Genomic DNA, 24,073 nt, shown 5'->3' with positions numbered 1-24,073 from the left:
CTTGGGACTGCCATTTGTTTTGTCTCATTTTCCCTCATGCAAGCCACTGGACTTTGCTGGAGACGACTTCTGACTTAAATCTGAAGTCTAGTCCCTCACGTAGTTCTTTGATTCATAGACAGAATGGAAGGGACTCTCATCCAACGGGACTACTCTACCTCGGTTCTCTGGTTCTAAAACTGACAATAGACCAAAAACCTGTTGATGTTCATCCCATCATGAATTGTCAGACGACTGAAACGAAATCTGAAACTCACCAGAGTGGCGAAGAGGTGATAGAGAATAAAATAGATGGCAACCACAGGCGCCCACATGTGTCCCACGGCATTTAGCGTTTGGTCCATGACATCAACCCATCCTTCCTGGGTAAGGATCTGGAACATGGACATGAATGCCTACAGAGGGAAAGAATGGAGGGATTAAACACCAGCCTTACGCTCGCATGCAACTTAAAATTAGGACTTTGATCTCAGTATTATTAATTCAGGAGGGAAAGAAGAGCCTTCATTCAACAGATAAGAAAGAACTAAGAACAAAGATCTTAAAAGTCTAATATCTACCTATTCAATGTGGAAAACTAAAATAATTACCTTGCATTAAAATTGGCCTTGTTGGTGGTAAATACTGCTGAGCAAATAAGAAAAAAATCAGGAAACCTTGCTTATTGCCTCTATTGCTTTTACCTTTTAGCAAGCTAACTATTTAATGTTTCCAAGGGATTAGTGTAATTTACTTTTTGCTGTCAAGCACAACTTATTTTTATAGCAAATTACATTTGATTGTCTAAAGGCAAATAAGAATAATAATCTTAATTTTATTTTTATAGAATTCATCTATCAAATCATTTTAGTTTGTTAAAAACACAAGACTCTGAAAAAGAAATATTTCTAAAATGATAATACTAAGCAACTTCATAAAAATGATCACATTGTTTCACAATTCAAAACATTTTTTTTTCAAAGCAGACTCAAGACCATGGAAGAAACCCCAAGACCAAAAATAAAGTAAAAGATAAAGTAAAATTGAATTAAATTAAAAAGAACACTCAACAAAAGCCAACCAAGTTCAAAGACTCATTCTTTCTCTGCAAAGATCTTTGGTTAGGGTCATTCCTATACATTTTTTCTTATTAAATATATGCTTATATATCCACCTCTGGTTTATGTACCCTGTACACGTTGGTGGTCAATAAACAAGAACTTCTCAAGAACTTATGATGCCGTCTGGAAAAGCTGACAATTGGAACTGAATGACTCTGAAAGAAACTGTTATAGACTTCAAGACGATGCAAGACATAAATCAAATTCTCAAGTATTGGGATTCCAAGAAATAAAGTCCAGGATAACAGAAAGATGGACAGAACCTGATAAGAGTTCTGTTATGCTGATAGTATCTTAGAGGCAAAATGGACTCAAAAGATAATCTAACCTGATTCATTCTTTTTGAAGATAAAGAAAGAGAGGCTTCAATCGGGCAATTAGCCCAAAGTCACTCTATTAATTTGTAGCAGTAACAGAAGTAGCAGCCGGCATCATGATTTCAAAGCAAGTATTCTTTCCAAGTACTGCTTCCTGCCTTTAGTCTTGTGTCTACTACTTTTCAGACCTGATCACACAGTAAGCTCTTTTGGCAGTTTTCTTTACTGGGGATAATAAACTGTTGTACGAGTGCAATGTTCAATGCCCAGCACATAATGGGTCTGTAATGAATTGTTCAATGAATCTCAAAGTAGGAGACACGTTTTTCCTCTGAGCCTTAGTCCATGTGTGAAACATTTAACTTCTTCTTGACTTAATTTTTCTATAATCTCATCACCCTACAAAGTGTTTTGTTTATGAAAGCAAGAAGTATGTTGTTACCGGTACTTGAGCACAGCTTCAACAAGGACAGTTTAATACTTTCCTTGCTGGGGGTGCCTAAGCGAGTATTAGCTTTAATTCATCTTAAAAATGCTTCAGAGAATTTTTCAACACATGGTTTAATGTCATAAGTGTGCCAGACCTATCATTGAGGGAGATTATTTTTCCCCTGTATTTTTTTCTATTGAATATTAATTACATCTGAAGGCAAGGAAAGCAAGCTCTGAAGATGATTCACACAAAAATATCAGATTGTAGACTTCCCTGGCAGTCCAGGGGTTAAGATGCCATGCTTCCTCTGCAGGGGACACAGGTTCAATCCCTGGTTGGAGACTAAGATCTCACACACAGGAAAAAAAAAAAAAAGAGAGATTGTTGTATCTTCTTCAACAGAGACGTCACCAGCGTGAAAGTGTGTGGACATCCAAACAGCTCAACAGTGAAAGGGGGGAAAGTCAAAACATCTACCAAGGCAAAAGGAATTTTCCTAGACATGGATTTCTTTCCCTAAAAGTGACAGGGAAACTTGTGATTAAGTCCAGTAGATTCATCCTTGGTACCTAGAGACCAGAAATTCAGGTTTCAGTTTCTTGGGCAGAAACCTACTTAATTTGTTTTCATCTACAGCATCAGCTTTCACAAACACTCAGCCATTGTGCATTCAGTGAAGGTTTGGGAACACGGAGCTATGGGTTTATAACCTGTTGCTGTGAGATAAGCAATGTGAGCAAGAACATCGGGTTACCCTCTACTCTTTTCACAGTTCCAGAAGGAAAAAGTCTCATTTCTGCACAGCTCAGCCACCTGCAGGTATGTATTGTGAGATGCTGTGAATTATTATTACTATACTCTGTTCAACCACATTTACATTTTTGCTGTTCAGTTATCATTGGGTCTTCCATGCTTGTTGGTAAAATCAATAGATGGATAGTCAATGAGTTGCCTATGAAAATATTGCTAATAATAATGTTATCCTGGTAATGTCCTAGGGTAATACTTCCTTCTCCAGGATTCCAAATATTACGACACATTTGGTAGCAGAAGGTAGATATTCAAGTATTAGGTGGAGGCCCCCTACTCTTCACTAAGGTTTCAGAATCTGGCCCAGTTTAATTCACTTTATTGGAATCGCGGTGTTCTTATACAATTTTTAGTTTAGTTTCATTTTGGTTGAGAGTTTCTGATTGTTTTTCACAAGTTCCTTGGGGAAAGAAATATAGGCTTTCTTCCTTCTACTTCAAATTGCTTCCAGATTCCCACGGATTTTTTACAGACTGTCTGGCATAAATTCCACTTCTCTTCTCTTACGGATGTTCTTACTGGAGGCTTCGATTACCCAGAAACCTTTTTATTCTTTCTCTCAGACATTTTCCTTGGAGTCCTCTTACTACTGTTTTAATTTGGACTAACTACCTCCACAACTGTCAAAGCCTTCTTTTTTCATTTTATTTTACGGAAGTACCGTTGATTTACAACGTGTGTTTAAGTTCTGCTGTACAGCAAAGTAACTCAGTTATACACATGTATATTCTTTCCCATTATGGTTTATCACAGGATATTGACTATAGTTTCCTGTGCTCTGCAGTAGGACCTTGTTGTGTATCCATTCTGTACGTAATGGTTTGCATCTGCTCATCCCAAGCTCCCAAGCTTTCCCTTGCCCTCCCCTCTACCCCCTGCTTGGAAACCACAAGTCTATTCTCCATTTGTGAGTTGGCTTTTGTTTCATAGAAATGGTCATTCGTGTCGTATTTCAGATTCTGCCTAAGTGATATCATATGGTATTTGTCTTCCTCTTTCTGACTTACTTTGCTTAGGATGATAATCTCTAGGTCCATCCATGTTGCTGCGAATGCCAAGCCTTCATTTGAAACTTCCTTATCTAGATCGTTTACTCCCTCCAATACAATCTCAGAAAGGGCTCCCAGGAGCTCATGCCCATCACTGGTGGTGCCTTAGTTCAGTTGTGGCTGACTCTTGCAACGCCATGGACTGTAGCCTGCCAGGCTTCTCTGGCCTTGAGATTTCCCAGGCAAGAATCCTAGAATCTTCCCAACCCAGGGGCTGGACTCACATCTGTGTCTCTTGCATTGGCAGGCGGGTTCTCTACTGCTGAGCCACTTGGGATTCTCATGTCCATCATTAGAATTCTGTTTCAATTTGTCAACTACGTTTTCTTCTATGTTTTGTGGTCCCAGTATGAGAAGAATGGTTTGCAGGGAGAGAAGTATTGGCTGAGGCCATGGATAGTTAAGCTTGGAATATTAGGACTCAGACATTTCCCTACTGTGGGTAGATTCTGGAAATTTTTATTGCTGCCAAATCCCATCAGCTTCCTTCCACATCACCCCACTGACTCCAGGTGAGAACAAAGACAGGTTGATTCTGTTGGTCCTAGTCCTCTGGGTACCAGGAGAGGACAGCTGGTCTCCCCCATGCCTTTCTCCCCACCTCCTGCTCCCTCTTGATTTCAGTTTTCTTTTCTCTTCTTCCTTTCACTCTGCTGAACTTTTATTTATTATGGAAGAGCCTTAGTTTTTAGAAATTATGACTGTTTTGCTTTTACTCACAAGCTTTCTTCCCAACTGGGAAAAATGAAAAATAAAAAAACTCCAGCATTTTATCTTGCCTTTGGTAAAATGGGGTGAATCAATCACTTCTACGCTTGTGGGAGATTCTTGATGTCTTTTCCAGGGCTCTGAGCCTGGAGCCTGAGGCTCTTCAAATTGAGGGAGATGAGCACATATTTTAGGATTTGCTTTTCCAATTTAATTTCTTTTCAACTTCTGGAAAACAGGCTTTGGGCATGAACCTAGAGTGCACTTTCTCTCTCTCTGATCCTTTCTCTCTTTCTCCCTCCTTCTTTCCTAGTAGCTGCTATTCAAAGATAATGGTATGAAATTGTGGCCTTTTCTTTGTGGGGTGACTGCTGGTATCATTTTTTTCCAGGCTGGTAATGAACTGTTTTATTCATTTCTGCACGTTTTTGGGTCAGAAGACTTGTGATTTTTGCTATTTTACCCTTCACGTCCAATCTTACAGATGTAAATTAGGGGTAAGCACTTTGTTTACAAGCGCCTTTTCTTTTCTGTGTCTAATGACATAATCACATATTAACCATCCCTATGCAGGTCAGGCCCTGTTCACTCTGCAGGTGTCTGACTGCAGCTAATTGAATCAGAGATGAGCAGTTAACCTGAGAATGGGCCAGCTGCACAGGACGTGATCTGGAACAAACAACCCTGCCGATCAGGGAAGAGCAAAATCAATCAAAAACATCTCTAATGAATTTCAAGTGGAAGTTACAGGGAAAAATCACACTGTTAGCAGTAGGATCTGGAGGCACATAAATGAATGGGGATTGGCTCTGCAGTTCGGCAGGAGCAACTTAGGGGTCATGACAAAGTCAGCTGTTGTTCAGTCCCTGAGTCGTGTCGGACTCTTCGCAACCCCATGGACTGCAGCACGCCAGGCCTCCCTGTCCATCACCATCTCCCGGAGTCCACCCAAACCCATGTCCATTGAGTCAGTGATGCCATTCAACCATCTCATCCTCTGTTGTCCTCCTCTCCTGCCTTCAAGTTTTCCCAGCATCAGGGTCTTTTTTAACGAGTCGGCTCTTTCCGTGAGGTGGCCAAAGGACTGGAGCTTCAGCTTCAGCATCAGTCTTTTCAATAAATATTCAGGGTTGATTTCCTTTAGGATTAACTGGTTTGAGGGACTAGGGAAGGTGGTAATACTCTTTTTTCAGACTTTTAAAAGTAACAGCTTTGTTGAGATACAGTAAAATTCACCTTTTGAAGCAGACAATTAAGCGGTTTCATTTCCTCACAACTAAGGCAAGACTCTTTTCATCATTCCCCCAAAACAGTCACTCCCCATCACTCCCTTTCACATCCTTCACCAGCCAACAATACCCTTTGTGTCCCCATGGATCTGCCTATTGTGAACACTTGCTACAAATGGAATCATATAATACGAGGTCAGGGTTCTATATCGGCACTTCATTACCTTTTATTGCCAAATGATGTTTCATTCAATGGACAGACCACATGTTATCTACTCATCAGTTGATGGATATTCCGGTTGTTTTCACTTTTTGGCTACTATGTTGCTATGAACATTCATGTACAGATTTTTGCTGGACATAAAAATTACCTTATACTTAATATAGTTTTACTGCATATTAAAATATATGCAAAATGTGTATTTACTTTAAAAAATCTTGACATTAAAATTTTTTTTAATGTGGTGAGGAATACAACTCAGGTTATTGACATTCAATTTTCCTTTTACAATATAATTTGCATGTATCTTATCTATCTTTGGCGGGTTTCCAGAACACTTTCTCTGCAGAAGATAAGCCTTCAAAATGAAATCGGTTTGACAACTTATACAGTAGCTCAACCTTTTTACGGAGGGTGTATCTGCAGTGTCTTACTACCAGTCAGCCATAAAATAGAAGACGTGCCGTGACAGTATTCATGGAGTGTAAAAGTGACACCTCCTTTGGTTTTAATTGCCTTAATCATTCACCTACTCAGTCTCCTTGTTTCTTTTTTCCCACTGAAATAAAATGCAGAGGAGTTGTATCTTCTGAAAAACCTACCAACCAAGACGGAAGAGTGCGTGGACTTGGATCTGGTGTCTCCTCACAACTAGGACATCTGCCAGACATGGGATGGGGGGACCTCAGCACCCAAGGGGACCCAAGGAATCCCCGAAGGACCAGCAATTGTTTAATTATTTAAATGAGAAATTGTGTTTACAGTGAAAAAACCCACTGATTGCATGACTTAATATTTTGCTGTATAGTTTCTTTCATTTAAAACTTCTCAACGATTCAAAGTTTTAACAATACCTAAAATGACATCAATATATAGTAAGTGTTGGACCTATGTAATGTTGGAGTTAAATTTTCAAAATGTACACTGGTTGGAAAAATCATGACTGACAAGATCAAGGTCTTACTGAGAGTTAAGGGTTGGGGAAAACCAAGAAAAATGACATTACATGTATTTAAAAGTTGCCCAATGGTTCAATGGTAAAGACCCCACCTGCCAATGCAGGAGACATGAGATGTGGGTTTGATCCCTGACTCAGGAAGATCCCCTGGAGGAAGCAATAGCTATCCACTCCAGTATTCTTGCCTGAAATATCCATGGACAGAGGAGCTTGGTGGGCTCCAGTTCACGGGTTGCAAAGAGTCAGACACAACTGATCGACTGCTACAATACAGTCCAATATTTAAAAACCTACAGTAAATAAAAACTCTTTAATTAAGAGTCACCACTTACTGCAACTAAACTAAGTTATCCATAAACACAAATACTATGGATTTGAAGTCTGGAGTAAAATCATAGTGGTGGTGTTGGTTTAGTTGCTAAGGCATGTCCAACTCTCGCAACCCCTTCCAGGCTCCTCTCTCCATGGGATTCTCCAGGCAAGAATACTGGAGTGAGTTGCCATTAATGCTAAAGCCATTGGCAGTAGCCATTTCTTTATTTCAATTTCTCCTTGTCTCATTTAGATGGAACTTCATGGCCTATCAATTCAAATACACTTTTTCCAGCCCTGCAAACTCCAGCTCCCTTTTTGCCAAACTCTTAGGAAGCATGCTGACTCCTAGGTGAATCTAACTCCCCAGGTCTACACCACTCCAGCTCCTGCACTGGCTCCATATGGAAACAGGCTCCCTTCCACCTTGGCCTGCAAAGAGGCCCCCACACAGCCCAGCCTCGGGCTTTGCAAAACTTCTCATCTGAGCTAACCTTGTCCACCTCATCTCTGTCCTCACTTTCAAGAGACGCCCTCCCCAGAAGGGACAGTCAAATGAGAGCCATTTAAAACAGAGGCTGAAGAACTTTCCCTGGTGGCAGTGGTTGAGAATCTGTCTTGCAAAATGTAGGGGATGCAGATTCGATTCCTGGTTGGGGAACTAAGTCCCCACCTGCTGTGGGGCAACTCAGCCCTGGCACCACAACTACAGAGAGGGTGCTCTGCAAGGAAAAATCCCACGAGCTGCAACTAAGACTGGACACAGGCACAATTAAATAAACAAATATTTTGAAATAAAATATAAAATAGAGGCTGAATGGGCGGTGGATAAAGACCTTGGCCCTCCGTGAGTTTCAGGGTAGGGAGGCAAAGTACCAAGTGCCGAGCTCTGCTGTCACAGAGGCTGAGTTTGGATTATATTTTTAAGAGGATATTTCCTTTAGATGCATGAAAGTGTGACAGTGATATTGATAGCATCATTTTATTTCATCCCGGAACTAAGTGACTCCAAAGATAACTTCTGCCTGTAAGTGTCTACTATTCTGTGTGTGAGTGTGTGTGTGTGTGTGTGTGTGTGTGCCTGTGAGTGTGTGCACTCAGTCGCGTCTGACTCTTTGTAACCCCATGGACTGTAGCCTACCAGGCTCCTCTGTCAATGGAATTTTCCAGGCAAGAATACTGGAGTGGGTTGCTATTTCCTTCTCCAGGTGGTCTTCCCAATCCAGGGATCGAACCGGCGTCTCTTCCATCTCCTGCATTGGCAGGTGGATTCTTTACCACTAGGGCCATCTGGGAAGCCCACGTCTACTATTCTGCTTTGTCTTAGTTGGTACTGGCAGTCAACTGGAAAACTTTGATTTTATACAACATGCTTTCTAGTCTATTTACTCAGACTATACCTTGACTATAAAAACTATAGAATAAGGTAACACTACATGTTTTGACACTATATTTACTCTAAGCTGACTTTTAGTGCTGTCGGTGACAAGAGAATTTATTGAATAAAAAGTAAAAATCACAGTGTTGGTAAGTGGACTGAAAGTAGGGAGCTAAATAAAATAAGAGCTGGGTGAGCTCTAAGCCATCACATATATTAGAATCTTAAATCGAATACTGGTTGAGTTTTGTTGTAGGGCTTGGAGAGTTTGAAGAGTAATTAGTGACTTTCAGGTTATAAAGCTTTTGAAGTTCTCTCTCTCTACGTACGGACTTCCCTGGTGGCTCAGATGGTAAAGAATCTTCCCCATGATGCAGGAGACCCGGGTTCGATCCCTGGGTCAGGAAGATCTCCTGAGAAGGTAATGGCTACCCACTCCAATATTCGTGCCTGGAGAATTCCATGGACAGAGGAGCCTGGCGGGCTAACTGCACAAAGAACTGGATACACCCGAACGACTTTCACTCACTCTCTATGCATGAATTCTCTTGGAATTTGAGATCTGTTGAGATCAACTATCCTTGCTGGTAACAGAAGCAAAACATTAAAAATGTTAATATTTTTTGTAAAACGATTACACCTTATTGCTTGTGACTTAGAAGGAAATAAATTTGAAGCTGGTGGTTTCAATTAATTCTGACTCTCTTTTATGTTGGTAAGAAAGACCAAGAAGTACTTTTCCTTCTATTTCAAAATGAACCCACATTATTTATTTTGCTTTTACTATTTCTAAAATATGCCTGTTGCCAAGCATTCCATTTAAATGAATTAAAAGCGGCGGGGGTGGGGGGAGTCTGTTCATTGGTCAAATTTTAGACTACTATGGAAAAGTCTCACTGAACCTAAACTAACGTAATTGGCTTTAAATGTCAAAATGAGCTTGAATGTAATTAGAAGCAAAGCAGAAATCAAAATGTTATGCTTATTCCAGCAGCAAATTACTCTATGGCTAAGTAGAGTCTACACTTAAATATAATTTCAAGAGTGAAAGGAAAGATGGGAGAAACTCATTTGCAAAAACTGGAGCATCTTTTTCTAGTTATGAAGGTGGATGTAGGTATACCTGATCATCACTTTTCTTACAAATGGCCATGCTTGGGTTAACTTCTAATGTTTAACAGTGTAACTGACCATGTGGACAAAACTATGGATTTGTACAGCAAGTACAAATTTTTTTCAGGGCAAGATTTAAAAACACGAGAAGAGACACTGAACCATGACCAGCATTTATATGGCGCTTAGCAGCCTGGTCGTTCATTGTCCATTATTTACAGTGATTTTAACAATAATCTTGTGTTACTCACTGTACATTTTACAGATGAGGAACTGAAGTCTGCAGGCCTTAAATGACTGCCTCAGGCTTGCAGGTAGCAAGCGGTGTTGCTGGGTCTTTAGGCTGGAATCTGTGGGTTTCAAATTCCTTCTGTGTTTTTGGACATTACAGGTAACAAGACATCTTTAAGATCTAGTCATTGCTGATCTCCTTTCCTTATCTAAATTGCTAAAACAAACAATATGCTAGACTAAATCATATTTAAAATTTTTACCCCTCTGTCAAGCATAGTACTGAGTGTGTATCTGAAACTCTATATTATGCTCAGCTCGTTAATGAAAATTAGACATCTCCAGTATTTTTCTTTTTTGCTAAAATAAGCTTCACTCATTACCATTTTTTTCCAAATGAAAAGGACACAACCTTTTCATTTTCACGAGGATTTAAAATTACAAACTGTCTTTTAATAATAAAAATATTTCAATGACTTCAGACTTAAATGTTAAAGTTTCTATATTAGAGACATTCATCTTAAAGAAAAAAGACTGAGATGAACTGAATGAACTTATATTTTCCTCTAACAATTTTTTTTGCAGAGTATGATATTTTTAGTTGAAAGGTATATATTTCCCAGCGATTATGTTAAAATAATTCGGAAATGCAACCATCTAGCTGACAAAACAAACAGCTGTGAAAATGAGACCAGGAGATGTATGCAAATAGGAGACTTCTGAATTAATTTCCTTCATAGAACACACTGTCAAGTTTCTTGGAGTATTTATGCCCTATTTCTTAATTAGTGATTTTGCTAATGTCAGTCATATTAAATTTTCATAGTGTGAATGATGCATTTCAATGGCAAATATGAGCTATAGAATTGCAGATGAAAGTTGATGTTTTACTTTGGGTGCAATAGAGATTTAGTAACATACAGAATAGACAGTATTCCTGAGAACAGACGTATGTCTTATTGTGAATTAAAACTGAAGGTTTATTAAGAAAACTTCTGTAACCATGATACCACTGAGTTTACACAGGAATTTCTCAGTGTTTTCCTACTATCTATTTGTATACCTATGCTCAAGAAGAAGGGTTTTCTATTTGGCTTCAAATAGAAAGCAGCATCAATCAATAAAGTGCTTATATTTTTGCATACTAAAGAACCCTACATTTTAGAAATGGAGTTTGTCTATTTTTTGCTCTGTTTTAATGGGCTTTGATTTCTTGTTTGTCTTCACTCCAAGTTCACAAATAGAAAGCTTTACTGCAAATTATACTGTCTGCTCTTTTCTATTGCAAACATAAATTTCAAAGTCTTGCTTCTATTTTTTTTTTCTTTTTATTTGGCTGTCCCACATAGTATATGGGATCTTAGTTCCCTGAGCAGGGATCAAACCCATGCCCCATACATTGGAAGTGCAGAGTCTTAACCACTGGATAACCAGAGAAATCCCTTTGCTTCTGTTTTGATAGTGCTTATTTAATACTCTTGGATAAGGGAATGGCAACCTGGAGAAGGAAATGGCCACTCACTCCAATATTCTTGCCTGAAAAATCATGGACAGAGGAGCCTGGCAGATTCCAGTCCATGAGGTCATGAAGAGTCAGACACAACTGAGTAACTACTTAACACTCTAATGCTTTGAAAATAAAGTTGATAGTTGCTTACCAATAAATATTTAATTGTAAAAAAATTTAATTGTAATGGCTTGATTTCAATAAAGCTGATTTTATAAGTCATAAACTAAAATTTGTCTTATTATATAACTGGGTCTTATACAATTTGCATATCCCTTATATCTATATCCATATTTTTCTTCAGTTACAATTTACCAGCTAATGTTCTTGTCATTTAAAAAAAAGATTTTTTCTTTTTTATTGATGCATAATTATATGAGCACCAAAGAATTGATGCTTTTGAACTGTGGTGTTGGAGAAGACTCTTGAGAGTCCCTTGGACTGCAAGGAGATCCAACCAGTCCATCCTGAAGGAGATCAGTCCTGGGTATTCATTGGAGGGACTGATGTTGAAGCTGAAACTCTAATACTTTGGCCACCTGATGCAAAGAGCTGACTCACTGGAAAAGACCCTGATGCTGGGAAAGATTGAGGGCAGGAGGAGAAGGGGATGACAGAGGATGAGATGGTTAGATGGCATCATTGACTCAATGGACATGGGTGTGGGTGCACTCTGGAAGTTGTTGATGGACAGGGAGGCCTGGCATCCTGCGGTTCATGGGTCGCAAAGAGTTGGACATGACTGAGAGACTGAACTGAACCTGCCTCCATTATTTTAAACCAAGAAACCATTCATTGTACAAAATTTGAAAATACCAAAAGGTATGAAGAATAAAATAAGTTACTTTCAATTCAAATAAAAGGTTGTATATATATTTTTAGAATTTGTTGTCAAACTTGAAAATTCTACCAGTTTTTCCCCCCAGGGATTTATATATACTGGCAATGAAACTGAACCCAGCTGTAAATATAGTGTTGTATTAGGCTGCTTTACTTAATTTTTAGTTATCATTTATATTATGCATGACTAACCTCATTAATTTTTCTGTAAAAATTGAGCTTTGATAACTATAATATGCCATTATTTCCAAAGTCTACTTAGACATTCTATTATGATTTGACTTTAAATTTGCTTTAAAATTTTCACAATGGTGAATAATGCTACAAAGGGCTTTTTTTTTTTTTTAACTTTATCTTATCATGTTTCCTGGACATTAACCTTTTAACACCGATGCATAGAGAAGATGTTGGGAAGGCTGGACAGAGTCCTCTGCAGAAGCAGGCAGTTGTACACAAGCGGTAGGCAGTGGGGGCAAGAACAAATCTACATATCAATCATTAAACGGTCCAGTGTTTAGTCCCAGATGTGGGGCAGTGAATGAGAAGCTATTCCTATTTCAGATTCTGGCAGTAATCTTCTCTGCAATAGAATTTTTTACTTTTTTGCATTTTTGTTGAAAGTTGCAAAGGACTGATTAAAGAGAACAGTATAAACCAGAATGGGAACTGATTCTCAAACTTTCAGTCTAAAACACAGAAAACTGAATACTTAGTGTCCAGCTAATGCCCCAACCTTTTACTGAGGGACCCTTTTATGTTGGGAGGAGAAGGGGACAACAGAGGATGAGATGGTTGGATGGCATCACCAACTCAATGGACGTGAGTTTGAGCAAACTCCAGGAGATACTGAAGGACAGGGGAGTCTGGTGGGCTGCAATCCATGGGGTTGCAAAGGGTTGGACACGACTTAGTGACAGAACAATGTCAAATGTGATTACTGCTAGGAATTTAGTGTTTCATGCTACGAAGGTAGATTTCCATGCCGCTTAAGAACACTAACTGCTGTTGCTTGCTGATTCCCTTTTTCACTGTCAGTACGACGTTAACTAGTCTGATACTATTATATCCTTTGACCTTCTCAATAATCCTCTAAAATACTTACTACTGTTCTTTTTTCATTGATGGGAAATTGTACATTTCCATGAGAGAATAGGTGAAATGTCTGACTATAGATTGTATATTTTGTAGGCAAGACTCAACAAAGTATTAAAATATAATCAGCTTTTCATTAGTAAAAACCTATGCCCACAGAAGCTCATCTTAACTGGAGGAGACACAGAATATTCCTCATTTATGACTTTCACTGATTTTTGAAGATGGTACAATGGAGTAGGCTGATTGTTAAAATAATATTAATGGAACATGGCAACTATTAGAAGGGAAAACTGCAAATAAGACAGTTGGTAGAAAACTACCAAAATATGAGGAGCAAAACAAAAAAGTTCTCCCCCAGTGAGTATGCTTCTTGGATCAGGGTAGGAAGTGAGGATGCTTTATCCAAGGAATGTAATAATTCCTTGTACTGCAGCTCAGCAGTCAGTGATACCAACACATAGCCCCAGGAAAAGGCCATTTCTGTGTGATTCACCCTTTATTAAAGTCGTCCTGCAAGAGGAAGAACACAGGATATTATTTTATCACTATGCCACTGATGAATCACCAAAAAATAAATTCAAATAGAAGCCAAAGAAGCTTGTCTGCTAAAGCAGAATGGAAATAGAGTTAATTTTTCAGTTTTTTTGAGCTATATTGGATTCAGTTCAGTTCAGTTTAGCTCAGTTGCTCAGTCGTGTCTGACTCTTCGCAACCTCATGAATCGCAGCAAGCCAGGCCTCCCTGTCAATTTAAACCAAATTGCTAGTCTCTATTGCAGGGCCATGTCCAGACATGGATGACAATTTGGCTTAAAGCCTCAGATGGGACTGACTTTATGAGATGGTGGAAGATTTGACACAATAATGACCACACAGATAAAATTTTTTAAAAAAATCACCTCCCGTACTGCCCTGAAGATGCCAGAAATTCCTCAAGTGATTGTAAAGTTTTGTCTTTGGTCAATAAAAGTGAGTTTTGTTCAATGAAAAACCTCCTCAGAGAAACAACATTTCTTCCAGTGTAAACTCCCTCAAAATAGCTCTTCCACCATTCTCCAGGAAAAATAAAGAAAGAGTAAGCATCTTCAGCGGCTCCCCTGTGTTACCATCTGGACTGTGGAAGACACCCAACGGTCTTGCTCCAGCCCAACCCTGTAGTTCCTTTCACCCGTCCCTCCACGCCCCGTGATTCTCCACGCCTTGGATTGACTCACGCTGCTTTCCTTACATGGAATACCTTCATCTAACGCCATCACCCAAATCCTCTAGGGGAATCATATTTACCCCTGATGACAACTCTTCACAAAGCTTTGCAGTCTTCCTTCCCTGGAAGCAATCTCTCCCTCTCTTATTAAAACAAAATGATATTTGAAAGCATGACTCATAGCCCATAATAACGTTCCCAGGATTTTTTAAATACACTCTAGGGTATCTCTGATATTGCTTTACAGCCGACTCCATCTGCTTGGGCACATTTCACCTTCTGGCTTGAGTTCTTTCCAGTGTGTCTACTGTGGGGTGAGTTGAGTTCCTTCATAAATCTCAACTCTGCTGTAAGTGAAAGTTAGTACCTTTGGGCATATGTGGGCAAGGCATAGCTCCATCCCATGGAGGATGCTGTCTGAATTATAAACCACAACAAAAGAGGCACACGATCTCTGTAGTGTTCATTGTGGATGGGTGGATGCCTGCAATATTTGTGGGAAACTTTTGGTATGCAGCAGATGAAAGTGAAAGTGTTAGTCACTCAGTCATGTCCCACTCTTTGCAACCCCATGGACTGCAGCCTGCCAGGCTCCTCAGTCCATGGAATTCTCCAGGCAAGTATATTGGAGTGGGTTGCTATTTCCTACTCCAGGACATCTTCCTGACCCAGGGATCAAACCCAGGTGCCCTGCATTGTGGGCAGATTCTTCACCATCTGGGCCACTAGGGAAGCTGACGCAGCAGATGAGGGGAGTATAAATATGAGGATATAAGAATCAAAGTGGACATAATAGCTGTAATGCAAACAAATGCAAAGAGATGTATAAATAGGAGGATATAAGAATCAGATGGAGGTAATATCTGTAATGCAAACAAATGCAAAGACACGTGAGGCTGCAGATGGGGAAGACAGGCCTGAGGAAGCCTGGCCTCAGGCCATGCCTAGAGAAAAAAAGTTACAGCTGTCTGTCGGAAGACAGTCCAAAAAATGGCATTCTTTTTTTTTTCCTGGTCTCAAAAATTTATTACTGAAATTCCGTCTCTGATCACACATGTGAAAAAGTGATTTAAAAACCACACGGAATTCTAGATGACACACAGCAAACATCCTATAAAAGACTTAGTTAAGACCCCAGGGGGACTTCCCTGGGGGTCCAGTGGCTGAGACTCCATATTCTCAACACAGGGGTACTGGGTTCAATCCCCGGTTGGGGAACTAGATTCTACATGCTGCAACTAAAGATCTCGCTGTCTGCAACTAACACCCGGCACAGTCAAATTAATTAATTTGAAAAAAAGCCTCCAGGAATAGAATGGAAATTCCAGGACCAAAAACTAACAGGTAGCTGGAGTCTAGAAAAGGCACCTTCCCTATGGGATTTATAAGCTCTGCTAGGCTTTGGTTTTTAACATCGTGTCAGGCACAGGGGCAAAGTCACAGACTCCTGAAAGGTGAAGACTGCTGAGCTTAATATTTATTTGGCTTCACTGGAAGTTGACCAGAAAAAAATTCAATGCCAAAAGGAGGTGAAAAGGGAGCGTGTGTGACCTTGACCTGGGCAAGGAACTGTATGACGACAAAGCTGGCACTTCAAACCACGGGGAATGGGCAGACCAGCCAATAAACGATTCTGTGACGACGGGTTAGACAAACAGAAATGAGATTGTTACGTATCTCGCAACAGCCACACAAATCAATTCAGATTAACGGAAGAGCTAAATGTTTAAATGTCCTGAATAGTCATTGGAAGGACTGATGCTGAAGCTAAAGCTCTAATACTTTGGCCACCCGATGCAAAAAACTGACTCACTGGAAAAGACCCTGATGCTGGGAAAGATTGAGGGCAGGAGGAGAAGGGGACGACAGAGGATGAGATGGTTGGATGGTATCACCGAGTCAACAGACATGAGTTTAAGCAAGTTCCAGGAGTTGGTGATGCACAGGGAAGCCGGGTGTGCTACAGTCCATGAGGTCGCAAAGAGTCAAACATGACTGAGTGACTGAACTGACTGAAATGTTCAAAGCAAAACAAAGCCTGAAAAGACCAACTGCTGCTGAACTGTGAAGTTGAGAACATTCTCAGATATTGCCGATGCCAGATAAATTGGTGAAAGTACTCTGGAATGTAAGTTTGTCACTATTAAAGTGGGCAATACCTTTGTTCTAAGACCCAGAAATTCTGTTCTTAGCTACTGGTGCTGCTGCTTAGCCGCTTCAGTTGTGTTAGATTCTGCACAACCCTCTGGACTGCAGCCTGCCAGGCTCCTCTGTCCATGCGGATTCTCTAGGCAAGAGTACTAGAGTGGGTTGCCATGCCCCCCTCCAGGGGAATCTTCATGACTCAGGGACTGAACCCAGGTCTCCTGCACTGCAGGCAGGCAGACTCTTTACTGCCGAGCCACCAGGGAAGCCCCATTCTTAGCTACATACCCTTAAGATATTTCCACATGTGCAGAGTTCACATGGGTATGAGCTAACATGCAACGTGCAGAGCAGCAGCACTATTTGGAGTCGCAAAATTTCAGAAACAAACATCTCAAACCTGCAAGCATGAGTTTTCTATTTCTCTGTCATAAATGACCACAAATTTAGTGGCTCACTCAACACTCACTGATTATCTCACAGGTTCCGTAGGTCAGAGGTGTGGTGCTGAGTAATGTAACGTGTGTGTGTGCCCAGTCGCATCTGAATCTTTGTGGTCCCATGGACTGTAGCCCACCAGGCTCCTCTGTCCATGGGATGCTCCAGGCAAGAATACTGGAGCAGATTGCCATTTCCTGCTGCAGGGAATCTTCCTGATCTGGGATCAAACCCGAGTCTCCTTCATTGGCAGGTAGGTTCTTTACTACCGGGGCCACCTGGGAAGCCCCTCGAGACTCCCTCGCTGTGGAACATGGGCTCAGTTGCTCTGCAGCATGTGGGATCTTAGTTCCCTCACCAGGGATTGAACCCACATCCCCTGAATTGCAAAGGCAGATTCTTAACCACTGGACCACCAGGGAAATCCCAAGAAGTGTGGGCAGGATTTAATTGGGTTCTCTGCTCAGAGTCTCAGAGGCTGAAATCAGGGTGTAAGTTGGGCTGTGGTCTCATCTGGAACTTGGGGGTCTTCTGCCCTCGCTCAGGTTGTTACCAGAATTCCTTTCCTGCGGATGCTGGCTTGAGGGTCCTGCTTTCTTGCTCAGAGCCTCTAGAAGCCACCCTCAGGTTCCGGCCACACGGTCCTTCACAACATGGCAGTTTACTTCTCCAAAGCCAGCTGGAGACCCTCTCCTGCTTTGAATCACCCTCTTCAGGAAGGACCCAGTCCCTGGGATGAGGTCAGGCCCACCCAAGATAACCTCCTTTTTGACTGACTTCAGTTCAGTCCCTAGTAACTTATTCACAGGAGTGAAAGCCTGTTATATTCTCAAGTCCTGCCAAAACCCAATGGGAAGAGATTATGGAGAGAGTCAGGTCTCTTGGTGGACCATTTTAGAATTCACCTGCCACCCAAAAGAATGGGAAAATTAACTGTGCACAGCCTCTATGAATAGTACACTATATGTGTGTGTGTGTGTGTGTATACATATGTCTACACATACATATATGTTTTTGTTGTTGTTATTGTTCAGTCACTGAGCCATCCGACTGTTGCCTCTTTGTGATCCCATGGATTGCAGCATGCCAGTCCTCCTCTGTCCTTCACTATCTCCCAGAGTTTGATTAATTTCATGGCCATTGAGTCAGTGATGCTATCTAAACATCTCACCCTCTGTTGTCCCCTTCTCCTTTTGCCTTCCATCTTTCCCAGCATCATATGATGCAATGTAGAGTTGCATATTATACCCCAAAAGCAATACATAAAATATAGCTACATCATGTACTCACTCATATTGGTAAATCTCACAGAGTGCTGAGCCAAAAAAGCAGTTAGCAGGAGAAACAGTCCAGTATGATATACAAGGTGAATTTAAATCACACGAAACGACAGGTGAGTCTCAGTTGATGCCTATTCATGCGTTAATAGTGTACAGGGATGTATTGATACTAAGAAAAACATCAAGTTCAGAAAAGTAGTTCACTATGGGAAAAGTGGGAGAGAGGTGAGGGGATGGTGTTCCAGGACTTCAGATCCATTGCTAACCTGCTTTTTTTTTTTCTTTTTAATAAGATGATTTATTGATTTATTTTTGTGGTCGCTCCATGAAGCATGTGGGATCTTAGTTCCCCAACCAGGGATTGAGCGCACACGCCCTGGACTGGAAGCTTGGAGGTCTTACCCACTGGACCATCAGGGAAGTCCCATTAATCTGATTTTTAAACTGCATATGGCCACAGAAGAACACATCTTATTATTCTCTATATACCTTTGCATGCCTCTAACAGATCATGAAAAAAATGAAAAAATATATGGAAGACTGTAAAACAATAGAAACAAAAATTAATAAAGATTTCAGCAATATCAGTTGAACTAATTAACCCTTTGAACAGAAATCCCAAATGTATGAAAAACGTAGTCAAATCCTACATCTTGCAAATGTTGAAAAAAATGAAGGGACAAGTTGTTTCTTCAAATTTCTCAGTAATTCTTTCAATGTAGCTAAAAGCATGATTAGCCATTCTGGTGGTGAAAGGAAACAGGAAAATGAATTTGTAATTAAGTATTTAATAGCATTTACTTCTTATATTGTATAACTCCTTTGGACATGATTTTATAAGTGAAAATTCAATAGAGCAAGTAATTAGCATTTAGAGAATGCGAATTAAGAAAACTTATATCAAATTAATATTAAAATTCAAGTTCCTTGGGGAGAATGATATATATATATATATGGCTGAGTCCCTTTGCTGTTCATCTGAAACTATCACAACATTGTTAATCAGCTATACTCCAACACAAAATAAAAAGTTAAAAAAAAGAAAGCTGGATGATTATTCTCATTCAAATATAATTTGCAATTGCATTAAATTTGGGGTCTGATTGAAAAAAAATTCAATTACCTGTGTTATGGAAAGTAGTGTAATATTATTTATGAATAAAAATTAGGCCTATTTACTATTATTTTAGTAGGAAATTAAAAGGAATAAAGATATCGATCTGATTAAAGGTCTACAGTGGATGTTTAGTCTAAGTATTCGTTATTATCATTATTTTGATTTTGATTTTTTGTTCATCATGGATTTTTTTTGCATCGATTTGGACTTTTACTTATTTTTTGGCCACGCCCTGTAGCATTCGAGATCTTAGCTCCCCAACCAGGGATCGAACCCATGCTTCCTACAGTGGAAGTGTGGAGTCTCAACCACAGGGCTGCCAGTGAAGTCCCCATTGCAAGTATTTTAGCAACATACTAAAATTGCTTTGTATACTACGTGGAAGGATAAACAGAACAAAACCATAGTCACTCCATTGCTGCTCTGCAAACAGGTTCCTCAGCACCATCTCTCTAGATTCCACATATACACATTCATATACAATAACTTTGCTTTTCTCTTTTTGAATTATTTCACTTTGTATAATAGGCTCTCGGCTGGCACTGGATGGGAAGGAGAGGGTGGGCTGAATGAAGAGTGGCGTGGAAACATATACATTACCGCGTGTAAAAGAGGTGGCCAGTGGGAATTTGCTGTATGCCCCAGGGAGCTCAAGGGAGGGCTCTGTGATGACCTAGAGGGGTGGGATGGGGTGGGAGGTGGCAAGGAGGTTCAGGAGGGAGGGCACATATGTATATCTATGGTTGATGCATGTTGATGTATGGCAGAAACACAATATTGTAAAGCAATTATCTTCCTAAAAATCAATAAAATTTTTAAAAAAGAAAAAAAAAACTGTAGTGAAACTGGGCACAGAACCTTTGGTCAGGCAACCACTAGAAAACGCCAATTGTTTTTGTCTTTGCTACAGAAAGCTGGGTGGCAACCTGCCTAGAGTAAGCTGTCTCCTGACCTGTATGGGTTGTTCCTTCGTGAATAGCTAATCTAATTGTTCTTATAATATAACCTATTAGTCCCAGCAAAGGAGGAACAGCGGGATACTGCCTCACAGCAGGACTTAATCTCATTATTTCTACTTAGCAAAGTGTCTTCTTGGTCCAAATTAGAAGAGAAAGTTATTGGCTTGAGATGACAAAGTTGTTTTATTAAATTGCATCAATATGTCATTCTCTCTTTTCTCACTGGAAACATTTAGGCTCTTCTCCATATCCAGGGTTTCTGCCGAGGCTCCACTGGCTGTTTCCCCTCTCCCTGCTTTCCAGCGCCACCCATCCCGTGACACAGTGGATTTTGTTTTTTTAATGCTTCTCTATTTATTTGGCTGTGCCAGGTCTAAGTTGTGGCATGCGGGATCTTTAGTTGTGGCATGTGCAATTCTTAGTGGGGGCATGTGGGATTTAGTTCCCTCACCAGGGATCAAACCCGGGCCCCCTACTTGGGGAGCATGGAGTCTTAGCCACTGAACCACCAGGGAAGTCCCAACACAGTGTTAATAAGTGCTCTGGGAGGTGTCAGGAGGCGAGATCACAGTGCTGTCAACTTCAAGATACTTGTAAAGTAAGTAGAGGAGAAGAGACTTCGCATGCGTGTTGGCAGCATGCGACAGAAGGAACCATAAACAGAGGGAAAGCGAGAGTCCAGTATGTGCCAGGCCCTATGCTGGCTTTCTGGCAGGTCCCATTTGAGCATCTTGGGAAGAAGCTGGGGCCCAGCTGTTGCTGGGAGAGAAAATAGACACCAGACCCCATCCTTCCCCTCATCTATCTACATCCCCTAGTTGCACAAGACATACAGGAGCTTTGGCGGCAGAGAGGAGAGAGAGAAATCTTCTTCAGGTTTTGGGGCTGAATATTATCGTAGTTTCTGTGGCTGTCCCCCCAGTATCCATCTCTTCCCCCTATGATGAATCCAAGACAATCCAGCCATCGTGTAGGGATTTGTTCAGCAGTGACCAAGTGACCCAATCCTGCTGATGAGAGGGTGGGGCATGGAGGTTGTGGGGGCAAGGTACTGGAAAAGGTGACCTTGCTTCTAAGGAGGAGATCTGGGTGGAGCCGATGTCCTTCTTCTTCAAGATTTTATCATGAAGCCCAGAAATGGGCATCCATTCTGTTCACACAAAGATATCACACAGAGAAGGAAACTATATTTAGGGTTGCTGGTACCTAAAACTAGGTGGTTTCAAACAATGGGAATGTATTCTCATAGTTCTGGAGGCTATGGCAGTCAGAAATCCAGCTGTTGGCAAGACCACGCCTCCTCTGAAGCCTCCCTCGGAAGGGTTTCCCTTGCCTCTTCTGCTTTGGGCTCTTGCTAGCAATCCTTGGGGCTCCCTGGCTTGTCACATGGCCTGCCAGTCACATGACCACCTTCCCTGTGTGCTTCTTCACATCGCCTTCTCTCCGTGTATGTCTGTGTGGGTGTCAAATGCTCCCCTTTGTATGGAATGTCAGCCATATTGGATCAGAATTCACCCTAAGGATCTTGTTTTAACCTGATCACTTCTATTTCCAGATAAGGCCACATTTTTGGGATCCTGGGGGTTAGACCTTCAGCATGTCTTTAGGGGCACGTAAGTCAACCCATGACAACACCTGAGAGAATTTCCATGGAAGATTCAGAGTCCTGGCTTCCTATAGTCTACCTAATCTCTTGAATTTTGTGACATGAATTTCCTAATTGTTTAAGTCGGTTAGAGTCAATTTTCTACTACTGGCAGCCAAAGCATTCTGACAGAATTATGCTAACACTCCTGATGGGAGAAGGGTGAGGGGCATGATGGAAGCTAAGGGGGTTCCCAGAGCTGTGGACAACAGTGAAGAAGGAATCTGCCCTGCTGAGCTGATAAGGTGTGGGAGGATCAGAGAGGTTTGCTTTGGTCCAGCATCATTATTCATTCTTCATTCAAACATCTATTCACCAGCTACCCTGTGGCAATGGTTGTGTGGAACATGGAGGATTTAAATGGGCAAGATGGACACCATCAGGGTGGACTTCCCTGGTGGTCTAGTGGTTAAAACTCTGAGCTTCCACCGCAGGGACTGCGGGTTCGATTTCTGGTTGGGGAACAAAGATTTCACATGACTCACAGCATTAAAAAAAAAAAAAAAAAGACAGACACCATCTCTGCCTTTGAAAGGGATGCTGCAGGAAATCCTGAAATCTGAGTCCAAAGAGGTAGTGGGGCCAGAGATGAAAAGATACTGAAAACCCTATTAAAATGATTGTTATCTTGAGGGAAAGGAGGATCTTGAAGCACTTTAAATGGGGGAATGGCACGAGATAATTCATACCTGCTGCTGCTACTGCTGCTAAGTCGCTTCAGTCGTGTCCGACTCCGTGCGACCCCATAGATGGCAGCCCACCAGGGTCCCCCGTCCCTGGGATCCTCCAGGCAAGAACACTGGAGTGGGTTGCCATTTCCTTCTCCAATGCATGAAAGTGAAAAGTGAAAGTGAAGTCGCTCAGTCGTGTCCGACTCTTAGCGACCCCATGGACTGCAGCCCACCAGGCTCCTCCATCCATGGGATTTTCCAGGCAAGAGTACTGGAGTGGGGTGCCATTGCCTTCTCCGAATTCATACCTAAGAAGGTGCAAATTTGCAGCTTTAATGCAAATGGAGAATGAGCTGCAGTGCTAGGCAAGGAGACCCATGGGGAACTGGCGGAATAATGCTAATCCCTTTAGCATCCTTTCAGTTCAGGAAGCACGTGGGTGGAGCTGCATCAGAGGGTCAAGGCGCTGGGCAGTCACTGAGTTTTCCCAGGTTGCTGTTGTCTCGCCGTCCCTCTGTCCATCCAGGGCTCTCTTCCTGGGATTTGGACGGGAAACCAGCTTTCGTGTTCATGTCAGCTCCTCCTAAAGGCATCTCACGGAAGGTTGCTGGAGCCCAAGACACAATCAGGTCCAGCCAAATCAGGGTTTGGTTTTACATCTAGTCCTGTTTCCCTGGAGAGACTATACCTGCCCTGGATGGCTGCGTCAAGGTCAACTTCCAGAAAACAGCCGCAATACTGATCTTTCAGGCACAAATGCTGGGTTTCCCTGGTAGCTTGGTCGGTAAAGAAACTGCCTGCAATGCAGAAGACTGGGGTTCGATCCTTGGATGGGGAAGGTCCCCTGGAGAAGGAAATGTCAACCCACTCCATTATTCTTGCCTGGAGAGTTCCATGGACAGAGGAACCTGGTGGGCTACAGTCCATGGGGTTGCCAAGAGTTGGACACGGCTGAAGTGACTTAGCACACACCTCAACACCCAAGCACTGAGTACAGAGAGACACATCTCATGAGCAGGAAAGAAAGCAAGACCACAGAAATCAAGCATAGCTGGCTTGTGTTTATAACCATCTTTCTTGATCCCTTCCTATCAGGCAAGTGTCACCAGTGGATGGTGCTTTGACTTGGAATGATAATGACTGCTTTTTGTAATTGTAATACTGTTAACATTTCTTGTAAAATCTGATTAGGTTTCAGGGATTTAACTCTTAACTGCATCCATATGCAAGGAGAAAGCCAGTCCCTTCCTGTGTCAACACTGTCAGCTGCTGGAAAACTGATTAAGGGGCTCCCTAGTCACTGGCTGCTTTCATT

At 41.4% G+C, this 24,073-nt stretch overlaps 1 protein-coding gene across 2 annotated transcripts in view; it reads right to left on the bottom strand.

The window, feature by feature from the left end:
* NALCN (sodium leak channel, non-selective) overlaps positions 1-24,073 on the bottom strand; it is a 302,346-nt gene that overhangs the window by 130,152 nt on the left and 148,121 nt on the right. For both annotated transcript variants that reach the window (XM_018056384.1, XM_018056385.1), the window contains one exon: positions 258-395. In XM_018056384.1, the coding sequence (XP_017911873.1) occupies positions 258-395 (138 nt within the window). The remainder of the gene's footprint in view (positions 1-257; positions 396-24,073) is intronic.

This window comes from Capra hircus, chromosome 12 (genome assembly GCF_001704415.2).
Source record: "Capra hircus breed San Clemente chromosome 12, ASM170441v1, whole genome shotgun sequence".
NCBI classification, from domain to species: domain Eukaryota; kingdom Metazoa; phylum Chordata; class Mammalia; order Artiodactyla; family Bovidae; genus Capra; species Capra hircus.
The sequence above is the reverse complement of the archived record's forward strand: the minus strand, read 5'-3'. Positions and strand labels throughout refer to the sequence as shown.